The sequence below is a fragment of the Gorilla gorilla genome, chromosome 4, assembly GCF_029281585.2.
Source record: "Gorilla gorilla gorilla isolate KB3781 chromosome 4, NHGRI_mGorGor1-v2.1_pri, whole genome shotgun sequence".
NCBI classification, from domain to species: Eukaryota; Metazoa; Chordata; class Mammalia; order Primates; family Hominidae; genus Gorilla; species Gorilla gorilla.
This window is the reverse complement of record NC_073228.2, coordinates 48,723,416-48,742,775: the sequence shown is the minus strand read 5'-3', so window position 1 is coordinate 48,742,775 and position 19,360 is coordinate 48,723,416. Positions and strand designations below refer to the sequence as shown.

The following is a 19,360-nucleotide window of genomic DNA, read 5'->3' as shown; positions in this document are numbered from 1 at the left end:
GGAACAACTGGGATCACAGAAACCAAAGACCAAAACCCTGTCTGAGGAAGTCCCAGGAGGGAGACCCTTGCCACTCAGTAGCCCACCTGACCCGCCCACAGGGGCAAGGAGACTGCTGCTGGAAGCAGGCCCAAAGTGCACAAGGGACGCCTGTCCAGGTTATCAAGTACCCCCTGTCCATTATTTCTGGATCCTCACACAGTAATGCTGGGAAGGGGGAAGGGCAGGTATCATTAAGCCCATTTTTCAGAAGAGAAACAGTCAGGTGAACTGCCTTTTTTCAAATCTACATGAGGATTTAAGCGCCAGGGCCTGGCCCCAAACCAGTCAGCTCTGCTTCAAGACCAGAGCTCTTTCTACCCCCAGGTCTGTTCCCACATGGCAGCAAAGAGGACACAGGAGAACTAATGGGAGAAGTGGGGGCCTTTATTAAGGTCTGGCAGATGTGGTGGAGGTGGCAGTACAAACCCAGGCCTGGGCCTAGGAAAGGGCAGAAGAAAGGCAAAGGGTCCTTTGGAGCAGGAACCCATCCCTCTCTGCTTATACCCAGCACCCCCCATCCCAGGTTCCTTTCTTCAACCTTTGCCTGCCTCTGGGAACACAGAGCACCAAGAACTGACAAACCGGGACCCTCCAGGGCCACAGCGTGGGGCAGAGTCCAGGCTTCTGTCTCCCCACAGTGGGAGATCTGGGGAGCTCAGTGAACCTCCTCACCCTCCTGCCAGTATGAAGTTGGGAAGCACCTTCTCTGTCCCCCAGAACAGAACAAACTCTTGTTCTCTGTGGTTGGGGAAAAGGTGTGGGGGGCTTGGACCTAGGAAGAAGCTGAGCTGAATTCCTCCAGGGCCCAGGTGAAACCCCCAGGGGAGTTTCTGAGACTCTAGACTTGCCATTTCTCCACTTTTCCTTCCCAATGACTCCGGTGAGCAGCTCAGAGTCTGGGCTAGGGCAACTGGTAGGACAGTGGGGATCTGCCCCAGAGACATCTGTGGGTTTCAGATGAAGGTTTCCCCAACACCAGATTCATTTATATGTACACAGGGCAGCACCCACCTGCGGCAGGGGGAACAGCCGCTGGGGGCTAGTAAGAGTAGCCACCCTTGGGGCCAAATGGCTGGGCGGGGCCAGCCAGCTCTGGGAGGTAGGCGGGGCTCTCATCCAAGTGGGACAAAGGGACTGTGTCCTCCTCACTGACAGGCCGGTCAAACTCAGCCTTGAGAGCTGGACGCTGATTGTCCGGGAAGGCCAAAGAGAAGAGGGCCTCAGGCTCGCACACAAACTTGTACACGTAACGCTCACCAGCCACCTATGGGGAGAGAGAAGGTCTGGTCAGCCTGGCTAGCCGCCCAGCCTTTGTATGGGGTAAGGTGGGGGAGTGGGGAATGTGGCCCTTCTACCAGTACAGGCAGATGCTCGGGGCATTTCTCTCCCATGCTGGTTCCCGAGAAGCTGACTCTCCCTTCACAGTTCTTACTCCTTTTTCATCTCAACTTCTCCATGCTTGGGCTTCTCAGTTACAGTGTTGCACTTTTTTGGGGGAGGAGAACCTTGGGATTCTCCACAATTTCTTGTCTCTCTGACTGATTCATTATCTGATCCTACAGCGTTGCTGAGAACTGCCCTGCTGACCCTCTCCCCAGTCAGCTTCTCACAGCCACTGCCCCCCACCACCTTGTCCCTAGACCCACAGCCCCCACCTTCTGCATGATGCCTTTCTCATAATAGTATCGGAGCGAGCGGCTCAGCTTGTCGTAATTCATGGCTGGCCGGTTCTTCTGGATGCCCCAGAGCCTGGCGACCTGGGAACAAAACAGTTTTGGGGTAGAGATGCTACCTTGGCAGAGGAAAAAATGGGGGTAAGGTCAGAAAGAGCACCTGAGATTCTTGGTGCAAAGTGCCAAGCTAGCTCTGCAACAAAGCATCAGCCCACAAACTTAGGCTTGGCAAGAATTCAGGTTAGGTAAAGCAAGAATCATGGTGGAGGCACGTGCCACCATTTCCCAGGTTCTCCCACCTCCAGGCTGTAAACTTTGGAAAGGAAGGCTGGGAACATCCGAGAGGCCCACCTCCTCAGGCTCAATGAGCTTGAACTCCATTCCCCGGCCCGTCCAGGCAATGAAATGGGCATTTGTTGGGTCATCCAGCAAGGCCACCAGAAATTGCCACAGCTGCAGGGCACCCCGGCGCTGGTAGGGTGGCCCCTCTCGAAATGCACCGACCCCTTCCTGCTTGATGTCTCCTGGGGAACACGAAAATAGGAGGTGTGGGGTCTGTGTCTTTTGGTCCCCCAAGCAACCGCCTCCCACCCCAGGGATTTCTTGAAGGGGTCTCCCCAGGTACTTTTCTATGGGTCCCACCCTCTTGCAACAATGAAACGTGATGTGACTCCTGCAGGGACACAGCGTGATAAGACCTTGACCCTCCCATCAACAGTCACTTCTCTGACCTTCAAATTTCTCAGGGACAACGCAGACATCATCTGGGAATGGTCGCAGAGGTTTCTCATAGCCATAGCCTTGTGGAGGAAATTGGGGGTTGCTCAGATCTGGGGGCTCACCGATGAGACCCCAGAGAGTCCAGAGGGACTCCTGGCCAGGGAGACCCTCCCCCATGGCAGCGCTCCCTCCCCCAACATGGAGGGCTTGGCAGGGGAAGGGGGGCTGCCTTACCCATGGCCCCGTCACCTGGAGAGGGCCCGGAGAAGCCCTCTGTGTGGAGGTACATTGATGCGCACCCGGTGACATCTGTGGGGGAAGAAAGGGTGATGTGAGAAGTGGCTTGGGGTGGAGCTCGAGGGCAGGGGAGGAGGAAGTCCTATCCACATTCAAGAAGTTCTTCCTTCCAGCCTGCTTCCTGGTGACTGTTCTTTGCCCAGGTTGCCTGCCAACCACAAAATCCCACGGAAAGTTCACCCAGAGGGAGTGTGATGCTGGAACCCCTCCTCAACTTGAGGGCTGCGGCTGAGGCCGTGGAAGGCAGCAGCGGGGGCTGGGCAAGCTGTTCTGAAGGGCCCAAGCTGCCAGGGAGCAGCTGTTTCCTGCGAGTTCAGAGGGAGGAGGGAGGGTGAGATGAACGTCCGGGGAAAGAGTTCGGTGTCCACGCCTAAGACTCCCTCAGAATGGACAGAAATGTCCGGTCAGCAGGTCAGGTTCCCAGCCCTGTGCACGCGCGTGTTTGTGTGTGTGACAGAAACAGAGCGTGCGCCTGCATGCACCTGGGGAAGAGGCAGTGGGCACTGGGCCTTGTTTTTTCAGGTCTAACAGAGCACATTCCACTTCGTTTCATTCCATTCCATAGGATAGGAACCTCCCCACTCCACATCGGGAAGGCGGCTGTGTGAAGCCACCCGTTCAAGTTCCAACCCCTTCCCGCCCTCCCCCCACTCCACTCCCACCTATGAATGAGAAGATGGTGAAACATGACACCTCCGGGAGGAGGCGGGAGGGTGGGCTCATTCATGCCTCCATTTTGTGAATGGAATTCCTGACTCCATTCAGGAGTAGCTGGGGGGAGGGGCAGGAGTTCAAGGGCATGTAACACAATCCCCTCCGGTCTACAGCCTTTGAAGGTCAGCGGCAAGAGTGCCTCCCTCCTCCTCTCTCCCCAGCTCACTGCCAAGCCTGGCTCAGGCTTATGCCCTGGATTTGAGGACAGGAGCACCATCCGGTTCTTAGTTGGACAGCCTGGGGGGTTGTGGTTCATCCCCCTGCCCTTGAACGGTTGTGGGCACCACAAAAAGGGAAATTCTAAAGTTCTAGCTAGCTCTGGGCCTACTCTAATAAACTCAGATCTAGGGCTACTAATGTAACAAAAGCCAGGAGGAAAGAAGAAAAGGCAGGGTTTTCTGGACCCTTCCTGGGACTGGCCCTCCTTCGGCCCTTGGGGCTTTGAACTACAGCTATTTATGAACATAGGTGAGTGCATCTCACTCCAGTCAACAGCCAGGTGGAACTAGAATTTAAAGAAGTCCCTACTTCCTCTGCCCTTGCCTCTGGCCAGGCATCAATTGGGAGGCTCAAATATGTAAGCCACATATTAACCTGTGCTTCTACCAGCTTGATCAACATGGTGAAACCCCGTCTCTACTAAAAATACAAAAATTAGCTGGGCATGGTGACGGGCACCTGTAACCCCAGCTACTCGGGAGGCTGAAGCATGAGAATCGCTTGAACCCAGTGGCACTCCAGCCTGGGCGAGAGAGCAAGACTCCATCTCAAAACAAACAGAGCAAGACTCTGTCTCAAAACAAACAAAACAAAACAAAACAAAACAAAACAACAACAAAACCCTGCCTTCCTATTGAGAACTAGCAAGAACCATGAGCCTGGCTAGTTTCAAATTCATGTTTCTCTTCATTCAAATCCCTTTGTATTTTTAAGCCTCTGTGGGGGATAGGGACCAGACACATCCTATTCATCTTTGTATTTCCCAACTCTGCACACTCGTGTTCCTGTCACAGTATTTTGGTCTTAATAGGTAATTAAAACCTCAAACACCTGTTAAATAGAAATAAATGCCTTAACTTCCCTATTAAGTCACAAGCTACCTGAGGGCAGGATCTACATCCCCCTTTTAATTTTACTTTTTTATAAATAGACACGGGGTCTCACTTTGTTGCCTAAGCTGGCCTTGAACTAATTCCTGGGCTCAAGCGATCCTCCTGCCATGGCCTCCTAAAGTGCTGGGATTACAGATGACTCACCATGCCCCGGGGGCCCCCCTTATCTTTTAATCTGAATATAGGTTTGCTCATTGAAAAGTAATAATTTGTCCGGGTGAGGTGGCTCATGTCTATAATCACAGCACTTTGGGAGGCCGAGGCGATGGATCATATGAAGTCAGGAGTTCGAGACCATCCTCGCCAGCATGGCGAAACCCCATCTCTACTAAAAATACAAAAATTAGCCGGGCACGGTGGCTGGTGCCTGTAATCCCAGGTACTCGGGAGGCTGAGGCACGAGAATCGCTTGAACCCGGTAGGTGGAGGTTGCAGTGAGCAGAGATCGTGCCACTGCACTCTAGCCTGGGCCAGAGCAGGACCCCATTTCAAAAAAAGAAAAAGAAAAAGAAAGAAAAATAACATTCTTTTGAAATTATGAAGAAAAAAAGTGGGTGGGTGGGTTGGATGTATGAAATGGTAAACAGCAATGTAAAAAAACTCGGGAGACATTCTGGGCTTAACTGAACTCTTCACTTGATCACATGCCACCCTGCCCCACCCCAGTCTCTTACCTGAGTCGTAGGCGAAGTCCGTCTGTTCCTGTTTGATCACCACCCCCGCCCCTGGGTACCTGTGCCCATTGACCCCACCCTGGTCCACGGCTGGCTGGCCCGCCTGTTCATACAGGGGATCATGGTATTCTTGCTTAAAGCTCTGCTGGGGATAGGGTGGGCAGGGCTCCGACAGCTGGTGTTGGTAGGGGGCTGGGAGGGGTTCCCGGCCCCCTCCCTGAGATGTGAAGGAGTGGCAAATGTCCAGGGGCTGCTGGAAGACGGAGCTGGATGTGGTTGGATGGAGAAGGAAGAGAAGAGAACTTTAAATTAATCCTTCCTCGAGCCTGTTACTCCTAGGCTTTTAGAGTGGGCTCTGGAATGGGGGGTAGGGGGTTGGGGTGTCAGTATTTCTCCCTCTCTATTCCGCTGCCCCCCGCCTCTACCACCCCACAGCTCAAGTCTTTATGGAGAACACTCAGGAATTGAAAAAACACCTGGGCCCACGAGCAGTAGGTTTCCCTGTCTCCTTACCTATGTTCCCCGAGGTACCCATGGCCAGGGTGGGGCTGGGAGGTGCCAGAGGATCTCAGGAAATTCCGTTGCTCTGCCCGGGGAAAGGGCTGTAGGGGCGACTGTCCAAGGGCACCAGGGGCAGGGGACTTGATGGCGATTTGTCTGGGGGGGTCATAGGCACTGGAGTTGAGAAGGAGACAGGGATGAGGGGGCAGAGAAGCTGGCAAGCATCTTTGAACCCTTCATTCCTAGGAAAGCGAGGTCACAGGGATTACAGGAGAAGGAAGGATAGAGGGGGCTGAGAAGGGAACGGCAGGAGCCACAGACTCAGCCCTAGCCAATTCTTTTCTTTTTTCAGAGACAGTCTCCCTCTGTTGCCCAGGCTAGTCTTGAACCCCTGGGATTCATACAGGGGGGATTTGTTGCTCAGAGCAATGGTTTAGGTGGGACAGTGGGCCTCTTGGTGGAAACAGAATCTGCTCTGGCCTCAGTGTGTATTCCTGAGGCCCTCTGCTGCGTTTTCCGTCTATTCAGAGGAAATCCTTAGCTGTATTGCTTCCTTACAAGAGCTAGAAAATCCTTTCTGTTGTCTAACTTGCATCTCAGCTGCTGCCTCTGCTCATGGGTGCCCCCTGCCTCCCTCCTCTGGAACCCTTCTCCTACCCTTCACCAGGTCCAGGCTGGGGCTCACCTGGAGTAAAGGCACTGCTCGCCATGGTGGTAGGGGAGTGGCGGCTTCCTGCTGCAGGACAGGGCCGGGTCTGTGCGGGGACTCTGGGGCTCCTTCTTGATCCTGGTGGTGGGGCTGTGGAAAGCTACTGTGGGGGTGGAGGGGACAGAGCAAGGCCAGAGCCTGTCACACAAGAGGCAGGCAGGGCTTCTGATACCTTCTGAGCTTTGAGGACCAGCTGGGTGACTGGTACAGCCTTCTTCCCTCTCTGGGTATCAATTTTCTGAGACCCGCAGTGAGACAAGAACATTTTGGCTATTTACATTATGTCTAGTTTATACATCAGACTGTGTCTGATTATTAACCAAATAAACCATCTGAAGTTCAACATTTAGGCTGGGCACGGTAGCTCACACCTGTAATCCCAGCACTTTGGGAGGCAGGAGTCCAAGACCAGCCTAGCCAATGTGGTGAAACCCTGTCTCTACTAAAAATACAAAAAAAAAATTAGCCGGGCATGGTGGCGGATGCCTGTAGTCCCAGCTACTCAGGAGGCTGGGGCAAGGGAATTGCTTGAACCCAGGAGGCGGAGATTGCAGTGAGCCGAGATCATGCCACTGCACTCCAGCCTGGGTGACAGAGCGAGACTCCGTCTCAAAAAGAAACAAAAAACAAAAACATTTAATGCAACTCCAGGCCCCAGAAAACACTTTCAAGGAGTGAGCACCTCCAACCTAGGGCCTGTAGTTTTCCTGAGTGCCCTGGAAAATTCCAAGGGAGTGACATGTTTTCTTATTTGAGGATATAAAGAATCTTTCTTGGCCGGGCGCGGTGGCTCACGCCTGTAATCCCAGCACTTTGGGAGGCCGAGGCGGGCAGATCACCTGAAGTCAGAAGTTCAAGACCAGCCTGACCAACATAGAGAAACCCCATCTCTACTAAAATACAAAAAAATTAGCCGGGCGTGGTGGCACATCCCTATAATCCCAGCTACTCGGGAGGCTGAGGCAGGAGAATCGCTTGAACCTGGGAGGCAGCGGTTGCAGTGAGCCGAGATCACACCATTGCACTCCAGCCTCGGCAACAAGAGTGAAACTCTGTCTCTAAATAAATAAATAAAAGAATCTTTCTTTTTCTGGTTGAGGTTGGATATTGGCCCACTTGAATGTCAGCTGACTAACATTATACACATGCTCCTACTTATCTGTGAAGAACACTGGCCTTTCCTGTGGCCCCTGCGGGGTTCCCAAACTCTGGCCATGAGGCTGAGCAGCAAAGAGTTGGTTCCAAGCCGGTGTGAGATTCAGTTTTAACCACAGTCCAGTCAAATGCCGTTTGTAACCAACTATTCTCTGCTGTTTTTGATTCTTTGTGCCCCGTTGTTTCACTGGTGAAGACAGTTGACAGCAAAGTATCTGACATTAAAGAAGGGTTTGTTTTTTGGTTTTTGTTTTTTTTGAGATGGAGCCTCGCTCTGTCACCCAGGCTGGAGTGCAGTGGCTCAATCTTGCCTCACTGCAACCTCTGCCTCCCAGGTTCAAGCGATTCTCATGCCTCAGCCTCCTGAGTAGCTGGGATTACAGGTACACACCACCATGCCCGGCTAATTTTTGTATTTTAGTAAAGACGGAATTTCATCATGTTGGCCAGGTTGGTCTCAAACTCCTGACCTCATGTGATCCACGCGCCTCAGCCTCCCAAAGTGCTGGGATTACAGGCGTGAGCCACCACACCCAGCCTAAAGCAGGGTTTCTCAACAGTGGCACTACTGACGTGTGGGCCAGATAGTGTTTTATTAATAATATTGTAAGGAGCGGTCCCGAGCATCATAGGATGCTTTTAGCAGTATCCCTGGCCTCTCTATCCACTAGACACCAGTAGCACCCCACCCTCAACTGTGACAACCAAAAATGTCTACAGATATTACCAAATGTCTCTTGGGAGGCAAAATTGTCCCCAGTTTATGAAAGTGACTTAGAATACTAGAACTGGGGGCGGGCGCACTGGGCTCACGCCTGTAATCCCAACACTATGGGAGGCCGAGGTGGGCGGATCACAAGGTCAGGAGTTCGAGACCATCCTGGCCAACATGGTGAAACCCCATCTCTACTAAAAATACAAAAATTAGCTGGGTGTGGTGGTGCATGCCTGTAATCCCAGCTACTCTGGAGGTTGAGGCAGGAGAATGGCTTAAACCCGGGAGGTGGAGGTTGCAGTGAGCCGAGATTGTGCCACTGCACTCCAGCCTGGGTGACAGAGCAAGACTCTATCTTGGGGGGAAAAACAAACAAACAAACAAACAAACAACACTAGAACTGGACTCTGCTGAACTGGCCCAGGCCCCTCACTTCAGATATAAGGCAATGGAGAACCAGAGGGATAGTGTCTGCTCTAAGGTCACACAGCAAGAACATGGCAAGCCCCAGATTTCAACCAAGGTTTTCATTCCAGTTATTGCCTTGGTCTTTAAGATCAAACCCCACGGTTTTTTGGGAGAGAACAAGCTGCTCTCCTGTGATTCTCTGTCCTATGACTCACTTCCTGCCATCCTCCACTCCCTATACCCTCTCCCCAGGGACCTCTACTCACGGTTTTCTGAATGGAAATCAGGAACAAACTGCTCATCACTGTCTGGTACCTGAGCTGCAGAGAGAGGTCAGAGGTGAGTTTGGGGCGGGGCCCTGGTTGTCCCCTGGGAGGCTCCATTATTACAGCCCTGCAGATTAGCAACAGCCAAGAAGGGACCAACAGCCTTTAGACCAGGGGTGTCCACATTGTAAGAATTGTCTTGGGCCACACATAAAATACACAAATACACTAACACTAACGATAGCTGATGAACTTAAAATCACAAACAAATCTCATAATGTTTTAATAAATTTTACAAGGAATTTATGTTGGGCCTGGGCCGCATTCAAAGCTACCCTGGGCTGAAAGTGGCCCACAGGCCCACGGGTTGGACAAGCTTGCTTGAGACTAAAGGCTGCTCCACCCTAGGTCCTAGTGTCCTCCATCTCTGGGCTCCACTAAGACCCAGGAGGGAAGACTGTTCTCAGAACCTGTCTGAGCAGATTCCAGTCTTTCTTTTTCTAGATGCTTTGTCTTTATTTCCTCCATTTTCCTGAAGTGAAACAGCCTCACCCCTCAGAGTTTACAAAACTCCCTTAAAGCTCACAACAGTCATATCTAGGATGGGCAGGCATTATAAGCAGTGGGATCCTGTGGATTTAAAAATCACATAGGAGGCGGCCGTGCGTGGTGGCTCACGCCTATAATCCCAGCACTTTGGGAAGTCAAGGCGGGTGGATCACCTGAGGTCAGGAGTTCGAGACCAGCCTGGCCAACATGACGAAACCCCATCTTTACTAAATATACAAAACTTAGCTGGTCGTGTTGGCAGGAGCCTATAATCCCAGCTACTCAGGAGCTGAGACAGAAGAATCGCTTAAACCTGGGAGGCAGAGGTTGCAGTGAGCTGAGATCGCACCACTGCACTCCAGCCTGGGCAACAAGAGTGAAACTCCATCTCAAAAGAAAAATAAAATTAAATAATAAATAAAATCACATAGGGGGGTGGCTGGGCGCAGTGGTTCATGCCTGTAATCCCAGCACTTTGGGAGGCTGAGGCGGGAGGATCACTTGAGATCAGGAGTTTGAGACCAGCCTGGCCAACAAGGTGAAACTCCCATCTCTACTAAAAAATTAAAAAATTAGCCAGGTGTGGCAGTGGGCACCTGTAATCCCAGCTACTGGGAAGGCTGAGGCAGGAGAATTGCTTGAACCCAGGAGGCAGAGGTTGCAGTGAGCTGAGATCATGCCACTGCACTCCAGCCTGGGTGACAAAGTGAGACTCTGTCCAAAAAAATGAAAAATAAAGGCCGGGCATGGTGGCTCATGCCTGTAATCCCAGCACTTTGGGAGGTCGTGGTGGGTGGATCACGAGGTCAGGAGTTTGAGAACAGCCTGACCAGCATGGTGAAATCCTGTCTCTACTAAAAATACAAAAATTAGGCCGGGCGCAGTGGCTCACGCCTGTAATCCCAGCACTGTGGGAGGCCGAGGCGGGCAGATCACCAGGTCAGGAGATCGAGACCATCCTGGCTAACACAGTGAAACCCTGTCTCTACTAAAAATACAAAAAAAATTAGCCGAGTGTGGTGGCGGGTGCCTGTAGTCCCAGCTAATCGTGAGGCAGGAGTATGCCTGAGGCAAGAGAATGGCGTGAACCTGGGAGGCGGAGCTTGCAGTGAGCCAATATCATGCCACTGCACTCCAGCCTGGGTGACAGAGCAAGACTCCATTTCAAAAAAAAAAAAAAAATTAGCTGGACGTGGTGGCACGCCTGTAATCCCAACTATTCCGGAGGCTGAGACAGGAGAATAACTTGAACCCGGGAGGTGGAGGTTGCAGTGAGCTGAGATCACACCACTGCACTCCAGCCTGGCGACAGAGCAAGACTCCATCTCAAAAATAAATAAATAAAATAAAAAAGGAGGATGACAGTGGGAGAGCAGGAGGCTGGTGACTGGGACCACTGCAGAAGGCAAAGGACACTGGCTGAGTACATAGGTGCCTCATCCCCTTAATGTGCAGCTAAGGAGGGGAGGGATTCCCAAGGTTGGCGATCTGAAGAGCTCTCCCAGGATGCCAGGATGGGTGGAGCTGGGTTGGGGAATAGGCAGGAAAACTGAAATACAGCAGCAGCTCATCCATGGCTTCTAACCTGAACATCAAACTCTGATTTCTAGTTCTTATTCTGGCCTCCCCAGAGCGGGGCTTCTCAGGTGGTTACACAGCTAAGAATCTCCCTTGATCCCAGAGTCTTGGCCCACTTTTGCCCCTCTCTCAAAAATAAATGGGTCACAGCAGGAAGTGTAGACACCAAGAAGAACTTCCTGATATTATTCCAGGAAGAGAGTGGTTCTAGGGTGATGCAGTGGAACCTATAGCCCGAGGAGGCTGGACTCTCCTTCCCTGGAGACTGCTCTCAGATTGGACAATGGGGAAACTGATTGATAAAATGCCCAGAGAGGTCAAAATGGCTGGTGAGGGGTATGAGATGGCTAGAAAAAACCTCCACACCCCTGGCCTATACAAATACATATCCCATCTGTTTTGCTTCTCTCTAGGCTAAGGCGCCATCATTTCTTACTTGGATTTCACCCACGGCCTCTTACCAGGATACCCTACTTTCATTCTTACCTCCTATGGTCACTTGCTCTCCACCTAGCTGTCACAGTGATCTTTTTACAACAGAAATCAAATCATTTCTCTGTTATTTAAAGCATGAAATCCAAACGCTTGCCCTTGGCCTCCAAGGCTCTGCATGACTTGGCCTTGCCTACCTCTCTGACCTGCCTCTCCTTGCCTGTGAATCTGCAGCACTCTGGTCTCCTTTCTAGCCCTCAAACCTGCTGAGCTTGTTCCTTCTTCCCCAGATGCTTTCTTGCCTTTTTCTTTTTTTCCTGGCCATCAGAGTCTCAGCTCACTTTGACATCTCTGGAGAGGCCTTCTCTGACCACCCCTAAACCAAAGTGGTTCCTCCTGGCTCTCTATTGCATCTCTGTTTTGTTTTCTCCCTGGCACATATTGCCACCTGAACATATTAATTTATGTTTACCTGTTTGTTATCTACCTATCTCCTCCACCAGGAAGTTAAGCTCTGTGAGGGCAAGAGCTTTATCTTTCTTGTCATCTGATGCCCCAGCACCCAGCACAGGGTTAGAGTAGACGCTCAGTGCTGTTATTTCTTGACTACATGAATAAACATGCAATAATCGTTTGTCCTCAGGCTGGCAGAAGTCAGCACTGTGGGCCTGAGGGCATGCACTGAAGAGATCCTGACCATCCTAGCCCTTCCCTGCAGGCTCCCCCTCTCCACACACAAGGGAACACTAGAGGCAGGCCCTCTCCAGGAAAGCACATCTCACAGGGATATTTTAGGTTGTGATACGTTGCTTGGCAAGAATATTCTTCAACAATTTGCTTTAAATATCAGAGGTGCCAAGTGTTTATAAACACAGGCTTATATTAATAGATAGTTGATTTCTTGACAGAAGCATTAGGGAGAGGGAGTTTAAGAATCCCCAGCCACCAGCAGCTAAAAGAGAACTTAGGACAAGTCAACATAATAATACTTTGGTCTGAAGTGACCAAAGACATCAATGAGACATGAAATCCGCTGGCAAGAACAAACAGAAACACACAGCCAGCACACATCTTTTCAGGAGCACAAACACGGCAAAAAGACAACCATTCCCAAACTGGTCTGATTCAAGAGTCACCAGGACGTTGTTAAAAACATGATTACATCCAGGTGTGGTGGCTCACGCCTGTAATCCCAGCCAGCACTTTGGGAGGCTGAGGCAGGCAGACGATCTGAGGTCTGGAGTTCTACACCAGCCTGGCCAACGTGGCAAAACCCCATCTCTACTAAAAATACAAAAATTAGCCAGGTGTGGTGGTTCTCGCCTGTAATCCCAGCTACTCTGGAGGCTGAGACAGGAGAATCGCTTGAACCCGGGAGGTGGAGGTTGCAGTGAGCCAAGATCGCACCAATGCACTCCAGCCTGGGCAACAGAGTGAGACCCTGTCTCAAATAACAATAATAAAAATAAAATAAAAACACAATTCCCAGTCCCTTCCTCCAGAGAGTCCCATTCCATAGGACTGGGGTGGGGCCCAGGCATCTGCATTTTAAAATCTATTATAAGGAAGTCTCCTGTGTCAGGCTTGAGTGCAGTGGCACAATCAGAGCTCACTGCAGCCTCTAACTCCTGGGCTCAGGTAATCCTTTCACTTCAGCCACCACAACCTTAAAAATAGGCACATTTGGATAGAGGGTAAGAGGCCAAATCTGTCCACCTGCCCAGGGATGCAAAGCCAGGCTCCCCACTGTGCCCTCTGGTCCACTCAGAGGCAACATCCCCCAAGGTGGCAGGAAGCTGGGGTGATGGGAGCAGAGTGACCAACATTTCCCTCCCTCCTACTAGGCAAGAAGGGTCCCAAGGGAAAGGGTGGTGCAGAACTCAGGGGTGGCTGACGCATTCCGGCCCCACCCCTGGGGCCTCATTAACTGCTACTTTCCATTGAGGTGATGGGCTGGGGGTATCTCTTGCTGGCGTCACTGGTGCTGGAGAGCAGAGAACCCTCAGCATCATCTTGCCTTTCTTGCTGCCTCAGGCCTGACAGTTTAACCAGGGACCCCTCCAGGCCCGGAATCCAGGAGGAGGCTTCCTCTAGCACACAGACCAGACCCCAAAAGAGGTGGCGCCATCCTCTTCCCAGATCCAGGAGAAATCTGTCCTAGCTCAGCCCCTCCCCCAAACACTGGCCTTCTCCCAAAGGGGTAGGCCAGGGCCCTCAGTCATCCAGAGACTGTCAACAGGATAGAAACAGGAACACTGAGCCTCGCGTTCCTGGAGAGCAGGAGAATTTTTAATTACCATGTTTGGTCTTAAGTTACACCACTCTCTTTATTTATTTGTTAACTTGGCTGAGTCTTGGCTGCCAAGCCAGTGTGCCAGGGTCTGTCCCCAGCTCCATCCCGGTACTAAGATGGAGTTTATCTGTCTGGGGACGAGGCAGATGATTAAGGAGGGGGTGGGAAAAGTGCCAAGACAGCATAATGCCCAGAGAGAGAGAAAGAATTTTAGGGCCTCTCCTTTCAAAAAGGGGGGTTAGTAAAAAAAGAGGAGGGGCTTGGGGGTCTCCCAAGCTGGATTCTGGAAGAATTGAGAGGTTAAAACAGAGATACACTGAAGCTCACCATAGGTTAGCCACCCACACTACATATGCTCGGTCACCCTCTTCCCCGGATCCAGTCATAGGGTGAAGGGGGTAGAGGCATTCTTCAGAGCTTCTGCTCCATTGTGTCACCGCTGTCCCTTACCCTGCCCCCACCCTGGCAGCCTCTGTACTGGAAGGAACCAGTTCACTAGTTGTGGAGGGGACATATTTGTCCCCAGGAGTCTTCAGGAAGGAGAAAAGACAGAAAGATGGAGAAGGAGGCACTGTAGCTGGGAAAGATTAGGGAGGGGATTAACCTCATCCCTCCCCACAGACATGCCGAGGCACCAGTGTACACGCACTCGCACGCATATTCAGGGATGCACACACCCTAATTCCTTTTACTTCACTCTTGCAGCAGCAAGACAGCACAGGGTGAAATGTGCCCTCCATGCATGCCCTCCACACATGGGGTCTTTTTTTGACCTACAAATATGATTGGGACAGCCAAAGGGCAAAGGGACTAGAGCCCTTGGAGGAGGGTTGGGGAGCAGTGATTCCTGTGAAAAGGGGAGCGCAGATCGATCCCTTTGAGAATCTGATAAAAGCTATGGGTCATTCTCTTCCTAAAAAAATCCATACACCTGTATGTATGGTGCACTTCCAGCAATTTTACACACAGTATCAGAGGGATCAAGTATCCCAGCAACCTATCCATAGGGCTTCTGGGAATCCACAGACCCGAGCCTCACACAAAGGGGTCATGGCCTAGAGTCAATGGCCCTCACTACCAAATAGACAACAAAGTCATTTTCCCCAAGGATTCAGGGCTCCTGACAAGCCTGGAAAGGAACCTTCGACAAAAAACCAGCATATCTTTTACCATAGCCAGACACATATTGGGCTCAGCCTGCCTGAGCCTGGGTCTCCCTGTAGCAGCCTGATTCTTTCCCCAACATCTCAACAGATCCCAGGCACCCCCAAATCAGACACGCCCTCCTAGCCTCACATCATTCCCCCCTGTGTACAAAAACCCAACCCCAAGGATATGTGAGCTGCCTCCATAAAGCCGCACTCACACTCACCCTTCAACGCCCGGACACAGGACACTGAACCTGCAACCACACTGGAATCTCCCTGTATCTGCCCGGCTCCAACCTGTGCCTCCTCCAAATGCTGTCTTCACAGACCCACCCACACTACCAGGACCCCCTTGCTGCTTCTCTTCAAATTGGGGCTTTGGAAAAAACCAAACTGAGAAAGGGAGGTTGGGCTCTGGTCCCCATTCCTCCTAATGCGTCCCACCCCTGGCAAGTTTCCAAAGAAGCTAGTCCCTCCCTGTCACCCCAAAGCTCCCCATGGGTTGCCGGGGTCACTGACCTGGTGGGAAGAGACAGGAGAGGAGGCTGGGGTGGTGTTGGGATGGTGCAGGGGGACAGGGCCCCGGCAGCTGCATCTGTCTCCGCAGAGAAAGTGAGAAGGAGCGATCGGCCTCAGCATCCCCCCCTCAGGCCTGGCCATCCATCACCAGCTGGGAACCTGAGCTGCTCCCTCAGAAGGAAGGAGAGGGAACCAAGGAGATCCCAGCGCCCACCCCCCTCACCTCCGCCTTGCAATCCCCACCCCACCTCCCCACCCACTGGATTTAAATGTACAGGGCAGCAGCATGTAACTAACACACACACACACTCTCTCTCACTCTCTGTCTCTCTCACACACACACTTGCTGTCACACTGACACTGACACAGACAGACATTTGTACCCTCTCCAGACCCCTGGCCAAGGGGTGGGACTTCCAAGGTAGAGAGATGAGAGCATTTTCCTCCCCCTCCCATCTCAAACCCAGGCACAGATGGACCAGCTGCTGCCAAAATGCCAACCTCAGCCCACCCCTAGCTCACAGCCCTAGGAGCTGCCCACTGTGGGGACTCTCGGCTGACAGGCAAGGAATGAAGCCCGGTGAGCCAGAGAGAAATCAGGCACTGGGAAAGGAAGTCTTTGAGAGCCCACGGAAACTGACACCTCTGCATTCTTCAGCTCTAGCCCAGCTCCGGAACCTCAGAAGAAGGATGGGGAGATGGGGCAAAGCTCTGCCTGTAAATTGGAGCTGGGCATGCAGGACTTGCAGGGTCGGGGATGATGCACACAATACCCTCAGAACCTCCAGATCCCTCCAGCATTCACACAGCCATTCAGCCATTAATTCCACAAAATGTCTTGAGTGCTTGCTCTATGCTAAATAGTCATTCTGTCAACATATATATTTTTAGAATATCATAGTGGGCAAGACAGACCTAGTCTCACTCCAAGGATCTAGTCAGGGGTCATTTTCTTTTTACTCCGAGCTTCTATGGAGAGTTCCAGGGTAGTTGGATTTGAGCTTTAAAAAAAATTAGATACCCAGGGTGGAGGGATGAGGAGATCCTAAGGAAAATACCTCAAAAAGACCTCAAAAAAGGAGTTCCTAGTGTTTTGGCTTCTTCATTTTCATAGTGTTAAAATAAACCCTAAGATGGGGGTAGTTAACCCTTCCCTCTCAGAGACTGTCTAAACCACCATTTTCCCTCCCACCTGCAGCCCCACCAGCGACACCCTCAGGCCCCACCAAAACGCACTGAAGAATCCAACCAGGAAACCTCCTGAACACACCACTTCCCCATCAGGCCCAGCCACGGACCCCACCCCAGCCAGCTCACAGCTAACTCCCCAGCACACAGGAAGGGGGGAATTTGCCTGGAGGCAGAAGTATTCAAGCGGGATGGAAGAGGGAGGAATACTTGCTATTAGAATTACAATCAAGGCTATTTGGGGAGAGAGCCCTGGGCTCTCTGTGCCAAAGGACTGCCGAAAAGAATTATTTAAACTTTTGTTGTTCTTTTGGCTTGGACAGTAAATTGTTTGGTGCTGGGGGTTGAGAAGAAGAGAAACCCAGGGGATAAGAATCAATGCTTGGGCAACTCCGGAGGACGAGTGACAAATTAATTTCTCCCCCCACCCCCCACCAACAACACCCCAACACGCACCTTGGCCTGGCAGCTTCTGCAAAACAAACTTTACAAATGAAAATTTCAACCAGGAAAATGGGCCTGGGGCCAAGTTCCATTCAAATAAGCAAATACCCCACACAATGGTCTGATTCATCCTCAAGCCTAGTTACACAAGCCTGGCTCAGGGTAGAGAAAATAAATATCAATATAAGTGTCCACGCTGGGTGCTGGGGTGAGTAGAGTGGCAAGGGACCTGGGGAGAGGGCCTTGGAGAACTCCTTGAGGCAGGGAAGGGAGAGGAGAAGTGTAGGGCTTAGGGTGGAATACCAGGGGCTACGGAGTGTCCCCCTGTCCAGCCTCCCAAAATAGAAAAGGTCACAAAACTACTCACCTTCAGCGAGCCACGTCTCCTGGAAGTGACTTAGATCCTGGAAGAGATCTGAGGGGTAAATAGTGGAATTGGAGGTGAGGTGGAGGGGACGGTAAGAGAGAAGGGGCCTTAGCAAGACCCGGTGACTCCCCTGCCTTGGGAGTAGGGACCGAGAAGAATGACCAGAATCCCTTGGAGGGCGAGTTTTTTGGGGAAACAGGCGGGGGTTCCAGAATCGGCCGTGTGTGTGTGTGGCGGAGGAGGGTCGCGGTTTGTCTCTCTTGCTCTTTACCTTCAGAGTCGAGGGGCGGCAGGGAGCCTGGGTCCATGAGCTTCCCCTGCGGGACGATCAGCGCTTCGCGCAAGCTCCCATTTCCGGGCGATTTCTGCGAGAAGCGGGGAGAATGCCCGCGAGTCACCCTGAGGCGCTTAGTCTGGGGGACGAGGTTGGGGTCCTCGGGTGACTCAGGGGCGGGGCAGCCCAGGACTCCGCTGGGACCGCGGGGAGGGGGGCTATGGTGAGAGTAGGGGCTGGGTGCGGGGCGGGGCGGGCGTGGAGGCCGGCGCGGCGCTCACGCTGCTGAAGGTGTAGGGCACTTGCTGGTCCAAGTATCCGGCTTTCATCCTCCGCTCCATCCGGCCGCTCCCTCCGGCCGCACGGCCCGGGCCCCAAGCGGGGGCCGAGACCTGGTGGGGGAGGGGGCTGCGTTCGCACACCGTCCAGGGAGGGCTGCGATGGGGGCGGGGAGGGGTGGCAGGAGGGGGCAGTCCCAAGGCTCTGGGTCCGACGGCGAAACTTCTCCGACTCACTGGGGCGATGGGGAGGTTTCCGCCTGCCAGGCCGAGCGCCACCACCACTCCCCTCCCGCCAAAGGCCAAAGGAGGTCCCACCTGCTCCCAGGAGCCGGGCTCGCCGTTTCTGCTTTCTGCAGCCCTGCTTTACCCGGGCTCGGTTACATAAGACGTGTGTGTGTGTGTATGTGTGTGTGTGTGTGTACGCGCGCGCGGAGGAGAAGAAGCGCACACCATCGCATGCCCACAACTCCCGCGCCCCCTCCAACCCTGAATCCCAGCTCCTCCCACCCCCGCCCTGGAATCTGCGGAGGCGGGTGGTGAGAGTGAGTGTGGTGTGCGTTGGAGGCGAGGCGGGGAATCACAGACACTCTCTCTCCCTTTCCCTCCCGCAGCCTCACCTGAGGCCGGGGCGTCTGGGCTGGAGCCGCGGGGGGTCCCGAGCATGCCCTGGAGCCCGCACCGAGGGCCGCGGGGCTAGGCCGGAGTAAGGCGGCCCCGGCCCCGGGTCCCCAGCGCACCGACTTGTTTTTCGGGCGCAGCAGACAGTTGTGAGCCCGGGGGAGCAGCTGATTGGCGCATTTCCTTCGCTCGGCCTCGGCTCTCCACCCCCCGCCCCGCCACACCGCCCCCCCGTTTCCCTTTGTTTCATTGACTTTTGTGAATGGAACCCCAGGGCTGGGCACGCCCGCCAATCCGGAGAGTCGTCCGGCCTGGCCGGGGGGCGGAGTTTCCCAGCCGCGGGGGCCAATCAGAATGTAGGGGTTGGCTCCCGGCTTCATTCAGTGCTCCGGCTCCCATTCATAAAAAAATAAAACTCGCGGCCGGGGTTCATTCATAAAGAACCGAGAGAAAAAGAGAGAAGCCGAGGACCCCGCGGCTTCTTCACCGTCTCGCCACGGTCTTGGGTCTGATGCGCCGCGTGCTCCTCCGGCTGGCGTCTGCACACGTCTCTGCATCTGCGTGTACGTGGGAGTATGAACATGTCTGTGTGCGCCCAGGAGGGAGGCGACCGGGCTTGTGTGCCCAGAGGAACAATAATAACTAGCATTTATGAAGAGCTCCGCTTCCACGTGCTCATTTCG

General features: G+C 52.9%; 1 protein-coding gene across 10 annotated transcripts; it reads right to left on the bottom strand.

Moving 5' to 3' along the window:
• Window positions 1–408: 408 nt before the first annotated feature.
• On the bottom strand, window positions 409–19,191 carry ETV4 (ETS variant transcription factor 4). Of its 10 annotated transcripts, none has more exons than XM_055388007.2 (13): window positions 18,677–18,902; window positions 18,060–18,170; window positions 17,776–17,869; window positions 17,505–17,552; window positions 8,987–9,040; window positions 6,419–6,545; window positions 5,746–5,889; window positions 5,233–5,498; window positions 2,685–2,744; window positions 2,447–2,515; window positions 2,067–2,239; window positions 1,698–1,799; window positions 409–1,306 (listed from the first exon to the last, which is right to left on the bottom strand). In XM_055388007.2, the coding sequence occupies exons 2-13, from the start codon at window positions 18,117–18,119 to the stop codon at window positions 1,082–1,084; spliced, it is 1,422 nt and encodes a 473-aa protein (XP_055243982.1). In that variant the 5' UTR covers window positions 18,120–18,170; window positions 18,677–18,902; the 3' UTR covers window positions 409–1,081. The 10 variants fall into 10 exon arrangements, with proteins under 10 accessions (XP_055243982.1, XP_055243981.1, XP_004041583.1 ...); XM_055388006.2 differs by having other exon boundaries at window positions 2,670–2,744; window positions 18,677–18,901; XM_004041535.5 differs by having other exon boundaries at window positions 2,670–2,744; window positions 5,746–5,907; window positions 18,677–18,833.
• Between the last annotated feature and the right edge of the window lie 169 nt (window positions 19,192–19,360).